Source organism: Chelon labrosus (genome assembly GCF_963514085.1).
Source record: "Chelon labrosus genome assembly, chromosome: 6".
Taxonomy (NCBI): Eukaryota; Metazoa; Chordata; class Actinopteri; order Mugiliformes; family Mugilidae; genus Chelon; species Chelon labrosus.
Window position 1 is genome coordinate 16,341,977 of NC_140342.1, and position 18,643 is coordinate 16,360,619.

Consider the following 18,643-nt stretch of genomic DNA (forward strand, 5'->3'; position numbering starts at 1 on the left):
AAAATCTGGCTTGGTTCAGTGTACACATGTAATATATGGCCTTAGACATGAGCTCACCGAAGCGTCACTGAGACACGAAACAGGAAATGTTTAGACTCTTCATTCTTAGCATTTCATCCGATGCTAGAACTCCCAGTTGCTCCGTGTGCTAATTTTCTCAATGGGGTTAGATGCTGGGCAGCCTACGCTGTGAATGTGTAATTATGTTGAGATACAACGAATGCTGTTTTACATTATGTCCAATGTACCTTTTTTTTTTTTTCCTGCACAGTAACCATCGGTACTGCCTCTGAGCTACCTCACCATAAATAGCTGTCAGCCAATCTTGCAATTAAGCTTAAGTTCACCCTCTGAGTGTAGGTTGTAGTGGGAGCCACTGGAAGTGTGGTGTGTGGTTGTATGCATGCTCCATGTCGGGTTGTGCTGTGTTCGTTTTACGTTGGAATTACGACCTTAGCTAGATACCTCTAGAAAAGATGAATCTTCAGGAATGTAGGTGAGCCAGCAAACTATCTGCTGGATTTTTACACTCTGTTACCTCTTCCTCCGGTAGACATGAGAAAGAATCCTCCTTTATGGATTTTGTCGTTGGTCAGAAGAACACAAAGTGTCCTTTCAAGGCTGTTTGTTGTGGATTGTAGTCTGATTATAGCAGTGTGTAATCAGCCCAGTCCTCTCTCAATCTCATGTTCCTCTCAGTCTGTTTATGTCTCTCTGGGCTACTGGCAGCTCTGGAGAAATCAAGAGGGCGTGTTTAATGCCCCTGGGATCCACTCCTTGTTTTCCATGTGTCCGGGGGTTGGAAGGCAGCTGAAAGTTCAAACACACACACACACTCCCTCATGCTCTGCATGGCAAGAGCTCAGAGATTAAGGGGTTTGTCTGCACCGCCAACAACAAGGATTGCTCACAGCTCGCAACTTTGCCAAAGAGGAAGGATGATTCATTTTTTTTTTAAAGTTGTAACTTTTGTTTCTATTACAGATAGGGCTTTGTTACAGAATAGGCAGCGGTGAACCTGTTTTTCTTTTGTACATCTGCTCACACAGGACATTTGTTACCGTGTGGAGAGAAAGCAGCTACCATCTCTATGCGTGTCTGAGTCGGCTGAGTAAAGGAGCCAGAGGATGCAGGTGGCAGCGAGGCTTTGCACTAACTTGTTTGAAGTCTTTTTTCACATGTCAAAGGTGAAGGATTATGCCTGGCACAGGAATTTAGTCCTCAGATGCAGGACTTTATGAGCTGAATCTCGACTCTCGGGCAGAATGTGAACAGTGGCCTGCACTACACGCTTGCTTTTGTGAGTGAACGAGGATGTATCTATGAATCAGTTTGAGTAAAGTGCGATGCTATTCCTCAGCAGTGGGACTGTGGATGCGACTCCTAGGAGTACAGCTATTGACCAACAGCAGCAGGAGACAACAGTTTACCACGTCTCTGTAGTCCTGAAAGATACACAGGGGGATGCATCTGTGTCAGAGGTGGCAATGGGCCGGGTCACCCACACCTTGGTGGAGAAGTACCAGTCAAAGGGAGAATTAATTAGCCTGGTGCCAATGGATAACAGCCCCAGGCTGGGCAGGGCACGACAGGAGCTCGACAGGTGGCCCTCCCTGAGCCGCACGGGTAGGGCTGGGAGGCAAAGAGAGGAGGTAGTTGTGGAGGAGAATGAGGAGGAGCTGGAGGAGGTGGAGGGAAAAATGAGGACTGACAGGTTTGTGAAACAACCCTCCAAGAACTTAGGAAACTCCTCACTACATGATAGAGACGTGGTAGAGTCAACAGTTGAGACCAGCACCCGGGAGCAACGCACTCGGAGCTCAACGCTATGCTCTGCCACCATCCATGCTAAAGGATTTCTCATCGGGGATCATGGCACTGTTACAGGACATAGCTCTCTGCCTCGGGCTGTGTTACGAAGGCCGCGTCAAGATGAAGCCCAGTCGGGCAGGAGAGCGATGAGCATGTATGGCGACCCAGTCAAGCAAGAAAAAGATACTCAACCTGAACAAGAAAGACGGCTGCGGAGGCCCAGGAGTGTTTGCATGCTGGCAGGCCCAGGCACAGCGCTGTCAGAGCCCCAGACCCAGCAGTCCTTTAAAAGGGCAGGCATTTTGGAAACAAACCAGCAGTACAGGAGCAGGAAGGCTGAGTTGAGAGCAGTGGATGGCCTCAGTTCTGCTGTGGCTCAACGGCCGTCAGCCCCTCCAGAGGTGGCCCTCAGGGGCCTCCAGAGGAACTCAAGGCCCAGGCCTGTCAGTATGACAGTACTAGAGCTAAGAAAGAGGGGCTCTGATGATGAGATCGACAGCCAGAGGAGCTGCAACCACTCAGGGAACGATGGAGGAGGGTTTCTCAAAGGGAGTTTCCGCTGGAGGCTGTTTGGAAAAACACCTAAAGACACAAGCAAGGAGAAGGACGGTGACAAAGATACAAAGTCTCCTCCTAAATTCAGCAAATCTGATGCTTCAAAAAATACACTGAGCTCTTTAAGGCGGAGCTTGAGTATGCGAATCAGGAGGAATCGGCCACGGGACAAAATTAATCTTGGGTCTGGGGAGGACTCAAAGGAGTGTGAAAGTGCTTCTGAGGAGACAACAACGCCTCCACGACCTTTCTCTTACCTCACAGGAAGAGCGCTTCCAACTTCCAGTGAGCAGACAGAAGATGGGGGCATGCATTACATTCATTACCACAGCAAGGGAAAGGTCAAGGTTATGGAAGTACCCCTCTGTCCAACAAAACTGTCTTCCAGACCAGTTGAGGAAGAACCAAGCATATGGCAGCTCATAGTGAACCGTTTCAGGAGGAAAGAGCAGCCATTCAGTGGCAAATGTGAATCCCAGCCACCCCAGAGCAAAGACAGTAGTGGCCAATATCCCCAAACGGGGAGTAATAAGTCACAGCCAGTCACCATAGAGACTCTGTCAGGCATTGACTCCCACAAAGGTCAAGGTAAGACCTGCAAGATTGCCGAATTTATTTGTCCTCTCACTTCTCATTTACAGCCCCTCACTTACTGCCCAGAAAGTTGCAGCTCAAGAGAAATGCTGGAGTCTACTTTCTTCTTTTCATTTTTTTAGAGGTACAGGGAAATGAAAACCATGTGGGGAATAGTGAGTTTGGATGGCATTCAAAAACGTCTGGTTCCAGCGGGTCCTTTTGGAATTTCTATTTTGGGTACTTTATTTCTCCAGTGTTTTTCATGTGTGAACCTCCTGTTTGTACGCACTTACACAGCAATTAGCCTGCCTTATATAAGGTTTCTGAAGTTTGGTAAATGAGTAGTTGAGTACAGCAAACTGAAATCACCAGTGAGTGATAAGGACACACTTCTAATGGCTTGGCTTAAAGTGGGGCAACTGTGGTGTAACGCAGTCCTTGCACTGCCTCTGAGCCGCCCATTGATAACGCTGGCCGCACAGAGACACAGCTTAAAGAAGCAGCATTAAAGCGGTTAGTGGCTGTAAGAGGGATGCGTTTGGCAGTCTAGCAGGGCTAAATTAAGAGGGCTTACGTGCTATAATGATGGGAAGAGCAGAAAGAGACTTAAGCACTGTGTTTAAAGGTTAACTCTGACAGTGGAGTGTGTTTGTCCAGTTGCCTGGAAGAGCAGGCAGGGAGAGGCAAATATTTGTAACTATCTGAATTAATGGCTGTGATTTGCTACGTTTTGTGCGTCAAGCTCCAGTTTCACACTTTCTCACAGGGACCTAATTAGTCGTCTGTGACAACTTAATGACCCCTAGCAATGTCAGGTTGCACACATCCTGTTTTTCATTCTTATTAAGTCAAACAGAAGCAGATTTTGTTTTTTTAATGCTAAATAAAGCTCACAAAGGGGGCAATATGGCTGATCTCTTGATCTCTTGTCTATTTGTATTCTCGTGTGACCTGTTACTATGGATACCTATTCCTATTTGGTGGAGCGTCAACTAGTGTTTCTCCATTTATTCCACTGTGGAGCTTGTCGGTCAGGCTGCAGGAATGTAGGTGTGCCGATCAGTGTAGTTAGGTGTTCAATGCCCTGGGCGGGACTCTGCGCCTGTCGCTACCTGCCTAAGTGTTTGTTCTTAAATTAAATCCAGAAAGCAGAAGCCTTTTCACCAGCTATACACACACTAAAAGCTGTTGTCAGGCGTGTGGGTCAGGTTAGGGGGGATGGGAGTTTATCTGGGTGAGGAGTTTGAGGTGTCCCCACCCCCACCTGTGGTTGAACAAAGCAACTCTGTCGTGCTTGTAGACCCCGGAGTGAATCAGTGAACCGTGTGCTGAGATGTGAGCTCACGGGGGTCTTCAGGTTAGAGGAGAGGTTAGCAGTGCACATAAATCTAGTTGAGGTTGAAACGCTGGGAATGGGACGGTAGACAGAACTCCTTAATACATTTTAGTTTCGCCAATGTATGTAGCAGGCAAAGAAACGCTCAGTGATGCATATTTATTTGGACTCGCCTTGACTTGCTTTCTTGATAATTTGAAGAAAATTCCCCTCATGTGTGACACATGTTCCTTTATCTTAAATCTGACGCAAATGGGTGAAATTCCCTGTACTTCTTATTCACTCTGTCACTTTCGATACCGCCTTCCTGTGAATTTCTGCCAACACAGTTACCTGTATTAGCTCTACCTTGCATTAGGAATCTGTCTGCCTGCTCGGAAAATAAAGGCCTGCATATATAGAAAAATAATTTAAAAGATGCATTTGTTTATGTCGCTCATACCGGCAGAGGTGGGTGAGCCTGAAGTCCCAGTGGGAAGTAATGCTCAAGGTAAACAGACACTCTCCAAGAAAGTTGGACAAACAGTAACGGTATGAGGATGCCCTCTCACCTGCTGCAGGACATGTGGGTAGACTACAAGATATTGAAAAATCACTGAGTCATACACAGTCTGGTCAGGAGCGGAGGGAAATCTGTTAATAACCGAATAAAACCTGTATCATAGCTTCTTCTGCCACCGCAAATCTCAGCTTGAGTACATTTTGTTCTTCAGGACTGTGTTTCAGTAGCTGAGCTGCGTTCTGCTGTTGTACAAACGGTTTCACCCAACAAGTCTACAAACTCTGAAAGTATGAGGTGGGCTCAGTAATTTCTAGGTCCTCCATTACCTTTATTGATTTTTGATTCACGATTGACTGTTTTCATCCTCTTGCTCTTTTGCATGGTTTTGGTAACAACAAAGGTGGTTTTTGGACCAAACTGTTCTGGGAACTGTCTGAAGGTAACTACCCACTGGGGAGCTTCCTCAAGAACTGCATATCTGGTGTTCACATCACCAATAGGAACTGTGAATTGATGTAACAGCTGGCCGGTGGTTGGCGTAGCACTGTCACTTAGTTCTGCACGACATATAGCTTCAATGAAGCCCAGCCAATAAAGCTCTTTCTTCCATTTTTGTAAGGCTAACGTTGAGAGCTGTTTATAATATCACCGATGTTCATACTGGTTCATACAAAATGGTGGTTGCATCACTCAAAGTTTCTACTTTTACTGTGAAAATACCAACCTGAAGTTCTAAAGCCAGATTTATGTTCTCTGTCAGATCTATGCTGTCCGGTCATACCGATGCCACCTCCCCAGAAATGGATCGATACGTTGCAGCAAAGCAGACTGCTCCCACGTCTCTCGGTGGCAAACATTTAAAATCCCCACTCCCTTGTTCTGTCTAAACACTGCCTTCCCAGACGCCGTGTTTCTTTTGCGTTTTGCAGTGATTTCAGTAAAAGTAACTGTTGTTCAACATGAGCTGCTCAGTTCAGTCCCCATTGTTTGAAGTACACAGAGAAACTCAACACTGCTAACTTGTCACCCATTAGCGCTATAGCACCACAATTATAGGACGATTCGGACATACCTGATCCCGTGGGAGTTTTAAACCAAGCTTAAGAACTACAAATGTTCTCGGTTCTCCAGTGCAGTAGTTTATCCAACAGATACAGGATATATGAAAACGTTCCTACATTCCAAGATAACCTCTGACAAGTTCCTCTGCTACCCCAACGAATTGGGTTAGTCAACCTCAGCGTTTTACTGCAAGACAAAAACCCATTTTGCAAATCTCGCTTAAAGTGGGAATCCTGTTTGAACCACGGTGTCCAATTTATATTCAGGGAGGCGATCAATGCCTGTCTGCAGACAACACAAAGCTTTAAGAGCCTTAAGTAGGGGCATGGCATAAAGATTTTTACCTTGTTCTCTGCTGATTGTATTTGTCGCTTTCCTCCTTTTGATAGAATGACCTGGCTGGTGTTTGGGAGCTTAGCACAACAATAATAAAAGCATTTAATGCGTTGTTTTCTGTGTGAAGATGCTAAAGGACCATTTAGTGAAGACCTGCATGATAAAAGTTACCAGACAAGGAATGTCGGTTGGCTGTGGGGTTGGCGAACCTTTGGAGTAGAAATAGTAATTGCTAGCTAAATTCTCACTCTGTAATTTATGACAGTGGGAAAGCGCGGTTGGAAAGTCAGTCAGACCTCGAGTGGAAGTTTAGACCTCAAGGTTGTCCCCTCTCATTCCAGAAACCACTTCACATTCCCTGCACGTAGAAATGCGTGTATGTGTATGCGTGCACGCTCAAACTGGCGCACGCACAGGCTTGCTACTCGCGTTTACGCTTCCTCGTGAAATGAAATAATTCTGGTGGATTGTGCTTCGCCAGCCTCCGACTGAGTGGTCATTTTTATCTGAGCAGACGCGAGCAGTGAAGTGAAAATCCTGACAAACAAGCTGACAACACAGTTTTCCAACGCGGAAACAAAGACACTGCTGTCCTCTGTTATAGCATCACAAATGCTGCGGCTCTGCGTTTCCATAGGCTTTCTGGGACACAGTGATGTGGGGATGCTCATATTTGAAGAGTGACGCAACGCAGCGCACATGGATTCAATTAGGGCTGCTTCTTTTAGGACGGGACCAGACCAGTTGTACTATATCACACACAGGATGGCGACAGCCCCCTCTGTGTTACTATTCCTTAACTTTCTCCTATTGCTTTTTAATCTTGGGGTAGCACAGGCAGAAAGTGGTTTTGTTCTGAGCCTAAACAACAAAGGAATGTGCTGTTCTGATGAGATGCAGTGCTTGTTGCCCCATTTCTGTGTTGGCCTTTGATGACACTTAATTGGCAGGCATGGTTATCTGTGCTCTGGCCTTTGTTTTAACGCGTCCCTCGCTGAGAAGCACTGTGTAGACTGGGAAAATGTGGGAAAAAAACGATGCGGATTTTGTATTTGTCCATTTTTAAAACATTACTACGTCGCCGTAGCAAGTGGTAAAGACCAGCACCGTGCAATGTGTTTGTATAATTGCTACTTGTGACTATTACCTTCAATCAACCCTCCAATTGCATGAGGAACAACACAAAACAAATATATATGCCTTTATATTTGTGTAAAATACACGGAACAGATCTGATTCATACAAAAAGAAGAGGTCTCTGGAAAACAGAGCCAAAGCTGCGACTTATATGGAGTTTCCTGCACTTTAAAACTGAGGCAGAAGGATGTCTCCGCTCATGTTCTAACATGTCAAACCCACACTGGGAGGGCTTTACGGGAGGCGTGCTGTTTAAAGACTACTCAGCTCCACACAATGCTCGCTGAAAGGCCCTACTGTTCCCTCCTCTCTCACAATAAGTGAGACACCGGGGCCAGCGTGAGGCTCTTTGTAAATGGAGGTCAGAAATAAGTAAACATTTTAGCAGGGTTTTTTTTTTTTTTTTTACTCTAATTGTGGTAGGTGAAGGAATTTCTGGCTCAGGGCTATTTGGCTATGAGTCATCCAAGCTTTTAGCATATATTTTGGAGAGAAAATGGAAACAATATATCAACTGGGGTTACCTTACTGTTTGTGTTGTCATTCTCTTCATATTAGCGTCACCTGCAGTACAAAGGGAAACCACTATTCTTGCAACAAACGGGCTTAGTATAATGGTAGCGTCTGAATACTTTAATTGTTATGGTTTGCCCATGTGGAGAGGGGGGTCACCAGGTTGGCGTGTGCACTCCTGTGTTAGTGATAGTATCTTCTTGGGGGGTTCAGATGGTGAGAAAGCCACGATCCAAAACAGGAAGGTGGTCTTTGTTCTAATAGCTGTTATGACACATAGCCGTGTACTCCATCTCTGTGGGAAACAGGCACAGCTTGTGGAGTTGTGGTGTGTGTGTGTGTTTTTGGTTGTGAAGGCTTTGTATTGTTCTTTTTAGTGCTTTTTTTTCCCACTGCCCTTTTTCAAAGCACTGTTATCAAGACAAAGTCTCCAAATGTCACTGGAAAACCGAGCAGTGAAGCCCGATAATAGCTGGCTTTTAAACTAGATTAGCCAAATCCCTTTACTTGGCGATTGCACTGTGTTGAAACCTTATATTGAAATGGCTTCGTAGAGCGCACTAACCAGAGGTGTTTCGCAATTAGTTTTTTCTGGTGTGGTTGATGAAAAAACAAATATAGAATTAGAGTGAACAAATTAGTCAAGGAGATGAAAAATCTCTATTGATCTGTTGTTTTTTTAATCAGTTTTAGGACTGCAACTAATTCCCCTGTTTATTAACGTGCAGATTTATCTCAGGTAATTGTTTCATTAATAAAAAGAAATGTGTCACGAGTGCACAAAGTTGACCCAAGACAATATTTCACTATATCTATTTTTCATATACTTCCTTATGCTCCCTAATTTTTGTATTATTTTTTTTTTTTATGAATTAATTATTTAAAAGTCTAACTATTAATTAATCATTGCAGCTGGTATGTGTTTTAACTTTATAGCCAATAAAGTGTGAAAAAAAAATCACATAATACGTGGAAACTGCACCAACAAGGGTCAAAGTTTTCTCGTCTGAAAGGCCATATCTGTGAACTACTTTCACATCCGGGAGACTAAACTCCATAAACCTGTGACACAATCCCACTGGTAGTTAACTCGTGCAGGAAATAAAATGTGAAATGAACATCCCTTAAAAAATGCATAACGTTAATCGATAGCTGAGTAGGTAAAATGTACCCGAACTGTCTATAGATAAGCTTTGCCATATCTATATTGCTGTAATAAAATATATTGCTGAGTCTACAGAAAGTCTGTAATCTGTAGCTCTAATGTCATCATCCAGTAGGAAATATTCCTAATGGCATGTATAAATGGGGTCGAATGGAATATAAAACAGATTACGTTTCAGTGCTAATTATTTATTTATTTGTCTTTGTCTTTTCAGACTCTTTCGTCAACAGCCAGGAATGGACATTGAGTCGGTCAGTGCCAGAGCTGAAAGTGGTGAGTAACGTTTTTCTTTTTATTTCTCACAGTCCCACTGTCGTTTCGCCTTCCGAGCCTCCATCTCGCTGATGGATTTAAATGTCAGTGGGAAAGCATGTTCTGTCCATGTAACACTGGTTTTGCATTTCACATGAGAGGGAGCATTTGAGAAACTGGCTGGACTTTTCCCTGGCAAGTAGTAGGTGATTTTTAATGAGATGCGTTGGCATGGAGATGCAGGGTAGCTTGCAGCAGGACACGGGATGAGTGACAGTTTTGGGCTAGACCGGTGACACATCCTGGGTCGGATCCCACCCGCCAGTGAAGCGCACACAACACGCAGCCACTGCCAAGTGCACAACTACCGGCCTTACATGAGCTAATGCCTTCCACTCAAAAAGGCTAGCAGCCTTGAAAAGCTGCAGCGGACATAATATTTCCCTCTTAGGTTAATTCATTGTTGTGGCACCTTGCAGAAGGAAAAACTTCAATGGAATTAATAAGTGGGGGAATTCACATTGAGCTCAAAGACCAACTTGCTTTATTTGCTTCAAAAAGCGTAAATGCGTCTGTTCTTTTTATGTTTCCAAGGTGTTAATTGGCAGCTTCCACACAGGGTTTTGCTAAATGGACCCAGGAAAGACTGATTTAAATGACGCAAACTAGCGATCGCTTCTGTCTAAAACTCTCAAACAGTTGCTGCTCGGCGACAAGGTCGTGCTAAAAAAAGAAGTCGGTCACGAGCCTCTTTTCAGCGTGACAGCAAAAATCTGCTTCTTATTTTTTTTATTCTACAACAACAATGAAAGGAACTGAGGTCAAAACGATTCCTGAAATGAACAGAAACCCCTAATTCATGGTATTTTTATTTTGGAACGACGACTTATCTGTGGTCAGACCTTATTTCGCTGACGTCCTTTGATCGCCCTGATCAGAGTTAAATGGCTGCAAAGAAGAGGGAAGGTTTTGTAGTGGATTAGTGCTGATGCGGCGTTTTGATTTCATGACGCCTGTGTACCAGCAGGTCACAAAGCCGAAAACAGTTAAACCAGCGGGAACACCGGATCTGGGCTACATTCAAAGTCAGATTTTTGTTGACTCATTGCTTTTAGAGCACACGGCCTACAACTTTTGCTAACTCAGAGCTTATTCATACTTTATTCTGCTGAGGTGCCTCGTGATATATATATCATATATAGAGAGGGTGGGCTGGGAAAGGCCTTAAATGGAGCTTCTCTCTTGTGCTTCAGACTTCCCTATAATTAGAACCATACCTGACTTCACACCCACTAATGATCTGAAGAAGAAGAGGGCGATGGTGGGTAGAGGTGGAGTAGGAGGAGAGGGAGGGGATGAGGCACGTTGCAGCCTTTGTTCTTCCCAGACATGCTGGCATCATCAGCCCACCCTCCATCATGCATCAGCCCTGAAGGCACTGCAGTCAGCTGTGGTCTAGACGCCAGGGAGAGGAGGCAGGGGAAAGATTGTAACCGAACCGGTGTACCGTATGTCAGGGGCCTTAGAGGGCCAGAGCACGAAATGTTTGAGCGTCAACATGCGCCGCATAAAGGTGCACCAAAAGTTTAATTCTCTACCCTCCGGGCGGCAGCTGGTTGCAGTCCAAATCTTCTTACAGAGAAGCAAAGGCAATCTCTGTGGAAGCTGAGTCATCTCTCTGTTTCGTGTTAAAGTTTCATTAATCTCTGCGGTAATTACAGCCTGATCAATGCGGTATATTTGAGGCAGATACTAATATTTCAACATTGATTTTTTAGACACACGCAGCCTACCTTTATCATCTCTGGATTTAGGAATAGTTTTGATCGTTTAAGTGCTGTAAATGTGATCAAGATCTTTTTCCATCCACAGCAATTAAAATGATTAAGACTCTTTCATACTGTGTTCAGTTCATTTGTATTTTTATAGCATAAAATATAATCCAAGTTGTTTTAAGATGAGCTATAGTACCCGTATCCTGAAGTGTATATGTTACGAACTAATATTACTAATAATGTCTGCCTTTGGTTTATATGTCTAACTCTTATGGTAATGCTGCAGCCGGAGGGAATTACAATGACAACTGTGAAGCCAGTGTTGCATTCAAGGAAACTCGTTCAAGACGAGATTTGATGCTAACCAGCCAAACAGAAACTTTTCGAAAGAAATAAAGAAATGGTTTCTTTTTCTTTTATAATATAGGCCAAAGGTTTGTTGTCGGACAGGAACAGTTTTCAGGTAATGGGGCTAAAACCTTCCACGCTGTTATTACTGAGCTTAAAGGTTCATATTTGGCCTTGAAGTCAACACGAGGCACTTACTTAATTCAGACACACACACACACCCTTTTGACTCTGCAGTTGAGAAAGACTGAAAGCTTCAGAATTGCAAAGTAAAACAACCTTGTGCTAGATTTTTTTTTTGACCCAGGTCACCATTATGTTCTTTTAAAGCGATGTACCGTGTCACCAATAACCTCAGTATTTTGCTCTTGGCCTTGCAGGGTATTGTGGGAAACTTGTCCAGTGGGAAGTCCGCCCTGGTGCATCGGTACTTGACGGGCACATACGTGCAGGAGGAGTCCCCTGAAGGTAAGAGTCCGCCGAATGAGGTGCAGGCGCAACAATGCAGATTAACGCAGCATATGCATGTTCACAGCTTCATTAAGCAGTATATGCTGTAGACGACACTGTTGCTGACCTTGTGTTGTCAGCCCCTCACAAATTAGGTGAACCCGTGTTTTCAAAAAGCAGTTTTTACGTTACACAAGAAGCTGCCGGCTGGTAAATTAGCTTTGCTTTGTTTTCCTCCAGAAGAAAGTCGAGCGTGTTGGCAGGCGTCGCTGCACTGTGCAGAAGGATAACCATATTAGGAGGAGTGTATTAGGATATTTACATGAGGCATGCTGCTAGTTTGTTTGCTGCTTGCGAGAGTATTTTTCTAATTAGTTTGCATTAAAATGTTTGGTGTTGGATTTTTGTCTTGCTTCTAGTGGCCAAGATTAATAACTGGCTTAGTTCAGTTTATAAATTTTCTTTGTTCTCCTTCTGTAAAGTTTCAAAGCATAATATTTCTAATAAATTGAGTATTTGAAGATAACAAATAAAACAAAATACTGTTGTTTTTTTTTAGTCCCAGGCATGTGCAGGATTTGCAATCTACAAAAAAAATGACCCCTTATCATTTTATTGCACTCCCTGTGATTTGAATTAATATTTTCAATTCATCAACATGAATGCCCCCTTCTGGCGTGAAAGGGTGTTGGCAAACCCAGAGTTAACTGCTGATCTTTGAGGGGTTTGCAGTGTTTCATTCTTGTGTAATTATAGTGAGGATGAGACATGAAGCGCATAATTAGTTTCTGGCATTTTGCTGCACCAAGGGAGAAAAATCCTCGTAGCTTAATTAGTCCTTGAGAAATCAGTGGCGGAAATGCTGGAAAAACAGAACGAGGGATGTTGATGCTGTAATCAAGGAAACGCGTCGGTTCAGACATTTCTGCCTCGACTCCGCTGCTGGTTGCTGCGATACGACATACCTGCCTCACGAGCAGCAGCAGCTGCCCGAGCTCTCTTAGTGTCATGTGTGCTTTAACACTGGCCTTGCTCCATATCGAGTATTCACGCTGCACAAGCATCGCCCAGCAGAGGAAGGTTCAGCTGTGGCTGTTCCTTCGCTTGTTTTGTTCCTGGGCTTTCGCTATGATATCTGAAAAAAGGTACTGGGGTGTGTTGCTATGGCAACACCGGATGGAGCTCCGTTGGATTGTGGCTCTGTGTCAAGGTCTAAGCCTCCGTGTAAGCAGAGTATGCTCGCTGCGTGTTAACCATGCCTACCAACTCACCGTGTCTCAGTAGACTACGTGCAAGGTTATTAAACGCCTCTTTTTTTACGTGAGGCTGAACTCGAACGCAGATTCAAGTAATCTGTTTCCATCGTGCCAGGAAAAAGAGCTGGTGTGTCTCATTTATTCACAGCCCCGGCTTTCTCCTAGCATTGTATCGGCTCTAAATAAAGACAAGACGGCCTCGTGGATGATTATGTAACCGAAATGTTTGCTTCAAGCTCCGTCCACGTTTTCGCCCGAGCCGTATGCCTTCATTACAGACGCTGGTTTCTGAGAGCCCTTTCCATAATCTGTTGTGGCGCGTGTGTACGTGCTGCCAGCTTCCATACAAACTCTGATACATCTTTGGTTCCCCGCATCGTTCTGATCCGGGCTTTCACACTCTGTAATGAGATCCTCCTCATCTTTTTGTCGCTTTTTTAGGGCTGGATTCAAACATACAGGCGCATAGTTTCTCAGCTCTTTGTCTGAATCTCCAAAGCTCTGTGACTTCAGTAAAAAAAAAAAGAAGCAGACTGGTGGTTCATGAATCTTTCTCGCTCTCTCTCTGTTACACAACCAGCATCCAGCATCCAGCAGGCCTGTGCAAAAGGCTGGGAGAATCCCCTGTTTGCCAAGCGGGCTAAAGTGGACTTAACAGGGTGGAAGTGTAGCTCAAGTGGATATGTATTACATGCTGACAAAGGAATACCGTCGACCTATTAAAAATTATAAGACCCAGCTACTCTGTGGCCCTTATATCTCCTCTGTGACGTGAGAGAAGTAGTTCTCAGTAGGTTGGTTGAACAGCATGATCTCTGTGATTTAATTAAATGAACGTCGTAGCTTTTGAAATTTCCTAGACAAGTGTATTAGGTGTACTTTTATTCGACATCTGCTGTATTCAGCATAAATTCCTTTTTGATATGTTTCATGATAATTCCTGTGCATTATTCAATTTCATCGAATTGCTTTCGGCACATTTTGGTATTCATAAGACACTGTTTTCACTCCCAGGGACATCTCTAGCCCCGCAACTTTCTCATTAGAATGTTTTTAATCTCCACAGGATCGCAAACCTTTCAAATGATATGCAAAATCTAATTTACTGCGCAGTTCTCCCATTGGTCTCTTCTTTATCTGCAGCCAGCTTTGCTAGCGGCAAGGAAAATGCATTTCTATTAGAAAAGATATGAATTTAAAAAAAAAGAAAAAAAAGAAAAGATAGTGTGAGAGAAAGTCAAGGCTGCATGGGTGCTAAGTCTTAGCTTCCAACTACTATCCTGTGGACAAAGTTTGACCTGAAGCGTACCAGTTTGGAATAAATTAGACTTTGCTTTTAATCCCTCGTTACTTACTTTCCACCCTTTTATTATCTCTGCTAAAATGAATCTTCTTGTCATAAGAGTTCATTGCAAAGTTACGTACTGGTTTTTAACTAGCCTTCCAAGCCTCATGCAGCGAGGTGGTGCAGACTGAATAAGCAGCCTGATAATGTTTGTGAAGTGAAAGTTGGGCCCTACCGTGACTTGTGGCTGCGCAGTGACACTGCCACTGAACTGGTTCCCCCCAGCAGCTGTGCATTAGACACGCTAAATGGCAATTTCTCGCCCACATAATTGGCTCCAGAGAGACCTGGTTTCCCTTCGGCATATGATCCTGACAACGCCGCATTCAGGAGGTCTAAATTGAGAAGCTGCACTTAAACTCACATGCATTGCGCCCCAACTTTTATGAGACGAGTCAAGCTGTGTTTTGATATTGAATTTTGCTTCATTTGGTCCGTTCTTCGTTTTTTTTCTGATTAATGGAATGTGTCTGCAGTCTTTTTCCGCTTAGTGGTCGGTTATTGCATCCTCACAGACAATTTAACTGAACATGTTGCCAGAGTGACCTTGGAATAACTTCTCTGAATAAATCTGTTTTCCTTAGGTGGACGTTTCAAGAAGGAAATTGTGGTGGATGGACAGAGCTACCTGCTTCTGATCAGAGATGAAGGAGGGCCTCCAGAATTACAGGTAGGAGCTTTGATCCCTTCACCCTAAAGCTGCATGATGTGTCTGCAAACCATCGTGCAGACGCAAATAGTTTGGAGACAGACCATTACGTCTCCACAGGACTGTTTGAGGCGGTGTGACAGCACTCTGCGGCCATTCTACCAAAAGCAGCAATAGATCAATGAGTAAGCCGAGCCAAAATCGTTTTTTTGTGGTCAAAGGGACAACAGCCAATCATCCTAATAGTGTGTGAAATATGAAGCGTAATGGCGCTGCTGGCTGCATCGTCTGTATTGGATCTTACCTCCCATTTAGCATAGTTTGTCTGTGTTTAATAGCACTTTATCCTTGATGATGCTAGACTTTCGACTAAGGGTTCGACTTGGACTTTATTGATCCACGAGGAAATTGCTTGGTCAGTTGTACATAAAAAAACACTCTTGAAAACTACTAGTAAAAAGGAAAGATAAAATAAAATATGGAAAAAAATTGCATATGCACACAGCTACAAGAAATAGAATATGGATAGAGGAGCATTAACATGAATAACAGTCAGTTAGGCTATCAGTTACAGAAAGATGAGTTGTTGTACAAAGAGTTAACATTCACTTGGACGGATGGCATACAATCATCCATGATATTTATCCGTACAATAATGGTAAAGGATATGGAGCTTAAAGGACAATATTATCCTCTGATATGTAGTGGAGTAGAAGCAGCATAAGATGGAAATCTCAAAAAAATTGTACTATATAATTATAGGTAAATAAAATTCTCACATACATACTACATGTATGTGAGAGGGTTTGCAAGTACTGACAACCCTAAAGAGACTCAAATGATAGTTGTGGTTTTAAAGCATTAAACTCAAGTGTTTAGATTCACGCTTACTGTTCTCACTAGCATTGCATCCAGCTGTTTTTAGATAACATACTGGAGCAGTTAGCATCTAAAGAGCCATATGTTTCCCCGAGGAGTTGGAGGAGATAAAAACCCAGCTATGTGAATATTAGATGCATTAGTCTGGCAGTTAGAAACAAATGATTAACGCTGCTTAATATGATCTGCATTTATCTGCATTATTGGCAATTGGCTATGTGAGCTTTAACGAAGAGCAGATGGCTAACGTTAGCGACTAGCATGCTAACATAGTGTAGCACTTGCAGATACAGCCATATACAGTATTTCTCTTGGTTTTAAAAACACAACTTCAGTGTTTAGGTTCACCTTTTTAGTTTTCATGTGTGTCGTTTATGCTTTAGCAGCTAAGATGCTAACACAGCTAAAAAGCTATATATATTTCCCTGACATGTTGGTGTAGATCAAAACAGAGCTAGAATAAATGTGAATATTATTTTGCACACCTTGAATAAACAGCCCAGTGAATCTTCTTCTTTCTTCCAAATATAAAGTTACTGATGTTGTTGTTGTTTTTTTTTTGCTTTTTTGCTTAAAAATGCTGATAAATCTAAATTTCATAAGGGATTTGAAAAGACTCAAGTGTAATGATCAGATTTAATCAAGTGCTTAGCTATCAAACCTCAACATTGGCGGATGGGTGCAGATTGGCTGCTGGCTTCATTCACAAGATTTGATGTTTCTGGTGGATTTACCATGCGATTCTTTTAGTGCCCACTGATGCCTGGCTTGGCAAAAGGTTCGATTTACGCTTGCATTACGCTCGGTAAGCTTGGAGAATAGAAAAGGGTTCGGCTCAGTCGTCAGCTGCCTGTATAATTAGTGGTTTAATTAAAGGCCTCCATTACGTTCCCACTCACAGGAGGCTGAGCGGAGTTGTGGCTCTGAGGCTTGATTTGCCATTCAGTCCCTATGGGGGTCCTGGCAAATGTGAAAACTCAATGAAGAAAAGGGTAATACAGGAGAATAGTTCGTCACTGTTACTACTACCCTGGCTCCTGCTTGGGCTCTTTCCTACAATGGATGGTGATTGAGATTGATTTCCTCAGCTCAAGGAAAATCTCTCTCCCCCCCGTTCGATCATTAACGGAGATTATGAATGTATATGACGCAGCGAATACAAAGATTCCTAGCTTATGATAGCAGTGGGAATCCAGAAAACAGATACCATTCAGTAGTGGTGTTTAATCATTCATTGCACCTGGTGCCTTGCATCAAATATATTCAGTGTTCGATGGCTGTTGCTACACTGCCCCCTTCTGTCTGTTTATGTGAAGTACAGTGGAGATATGACTTGCATCAGCTGAAGTGAATACAGATTACTCAGAGAGGGCAAACTATATTTATTAAAAGCAAAAAATATAATTTTGTTTTACCACAGAAAAGGTTCAGTTTCATTGTTAAAGTTTGTTCTCAGCCTCCTTCATCCCGATTGTCTCATTTCACAGCGCTCCAACACACACTCTCCTCTTTCTGTCCACAGTTTGCTGCCTGGGTGGACGCGGTGGTTTTCGTCTTCAGCTTGGAGGATGAGATCAGCTTCCAGACAGTCTACAATTACTTCTTGCGCCTAGCCAGCTACAGGAACACAGCTGAGGTCCCAATGGTCCTCGTTGGAACACAAGGTGTTTGCCCTACATCTGATCTGTACAGTATATACATTTAATATACTGTATGTTTTCTATTACTTCCACCATAATGGAGTTACAGGAAGTACTCTGTGGTCTTAAACTACACCATTAAAAGATGACTCTTATCATATTCTGCATTTTTCAACTTATTTCTGAGTAAACTACACTTCCCTTGTCCTCCATAAACTATTTAAGCACAGTAATGAATTCACACGCCATTAATGTGCACCTAATGTTCGATTTACTTTAATTTTATGGACATCTTTTGCAGGAGATGAATCACGAACCTGCTTTCATAATGAAATTATGTAATTGTGTCTGCCGCTTTTGTAAAATATGTCGACCGTAACAAAAATCTAGACTGTTTCAGCCTCGTTTGTCACATAAAATGTTTAATTAATGTTTTGTTTTTTTTGTTTTTTGTCTTCCCTTGTTCTGTTAGATGCAATCAGTGCCGCCAACCCCAGAGTGATAGATGACTCACGAGCCAGAAAGTTGTCAAACGACCTGAAGCGCTGCACGTACTATGAGACCTGCTCCACCTACGGCCTGAACGTGGAGAGAGTCTTCCAGGACGGTGAGAGGGAGCATTTAAAAGGAGTTTCAAATGTGTCAAATGAAAAGTATAAGGTTGTAGCTTTGACGCAATGATGGCTCAGGTGACAGTATAAGTCATTTTTAATGCCCTGGACATGAGAGCTTCTTTACCAAAGCATACTGAAGTTACAGTTAGTCAGTTGTCTCGTTGTAATTCATATACCTTTCCTCCAATTTGGATGTGACTATCCACAAGTTACAGCTGCACTTCCAGTTACTTCAGTATGTTTTATAAGTCCCAGAAGTTCACAGGTTTCAACTCCTCATACATCTGCTCACACATACTGTGACAACCAGTGTGAAGTAGTTGAGTTAGCCTTTGGGAAAACAGGAATATGAGTTTTCACCTTATTCCCAGGCCTCACTCCCGGCAAAACCAAAGGCTCGATTTATTAACTGAGATCAAAATAACTCTAGGGCAACATTCA

The 18,643-nt window shown here is 43.2% G+C and overlaps 1 protein-coding gene across 3 annotated transcripts in view; it reads left to right on the plus strand.

Annotated features, from left to right (window-relative positions):
* agap3 (ArfGAP with GTPase domain, ankyrin repeat and PH domain 3) overlaps positions 1-18,643 on the plus strand; it is a 113,598-nt gene that overhangs the window by 42,439 nt on the left and 52,516 nt on the right. For 2 of the 3 annotated variants that reach the window (XM_084546541.1, XM_084546542.1), the window contains exons 2-6: positions 9,209-9,267; positions 11,750-11,837; positions 15,005-15,090; positions 17,471-17,612; positions 18,061-18,195. In XM_084546541.1, the coding sequence (XP_084402667.1) occupies positions 9,209-9,267; positions 11,750-11,837; positions 15,005-15,090; positions 17,471-17,612; positions 18,061-18,195 (510 nt within the window). Of the gene's footprint in view, positions 1-1,814; positions 2,956-9,208; positions 9,268-11,749; positions 11,838-15,004; positions 15,091-17,470; positions 17,613-18,060; positions 18,196-18,643 lie in introns of those variants that run through there. The other variant, XM_084546540.1, reaches the window with a different exon arrangement.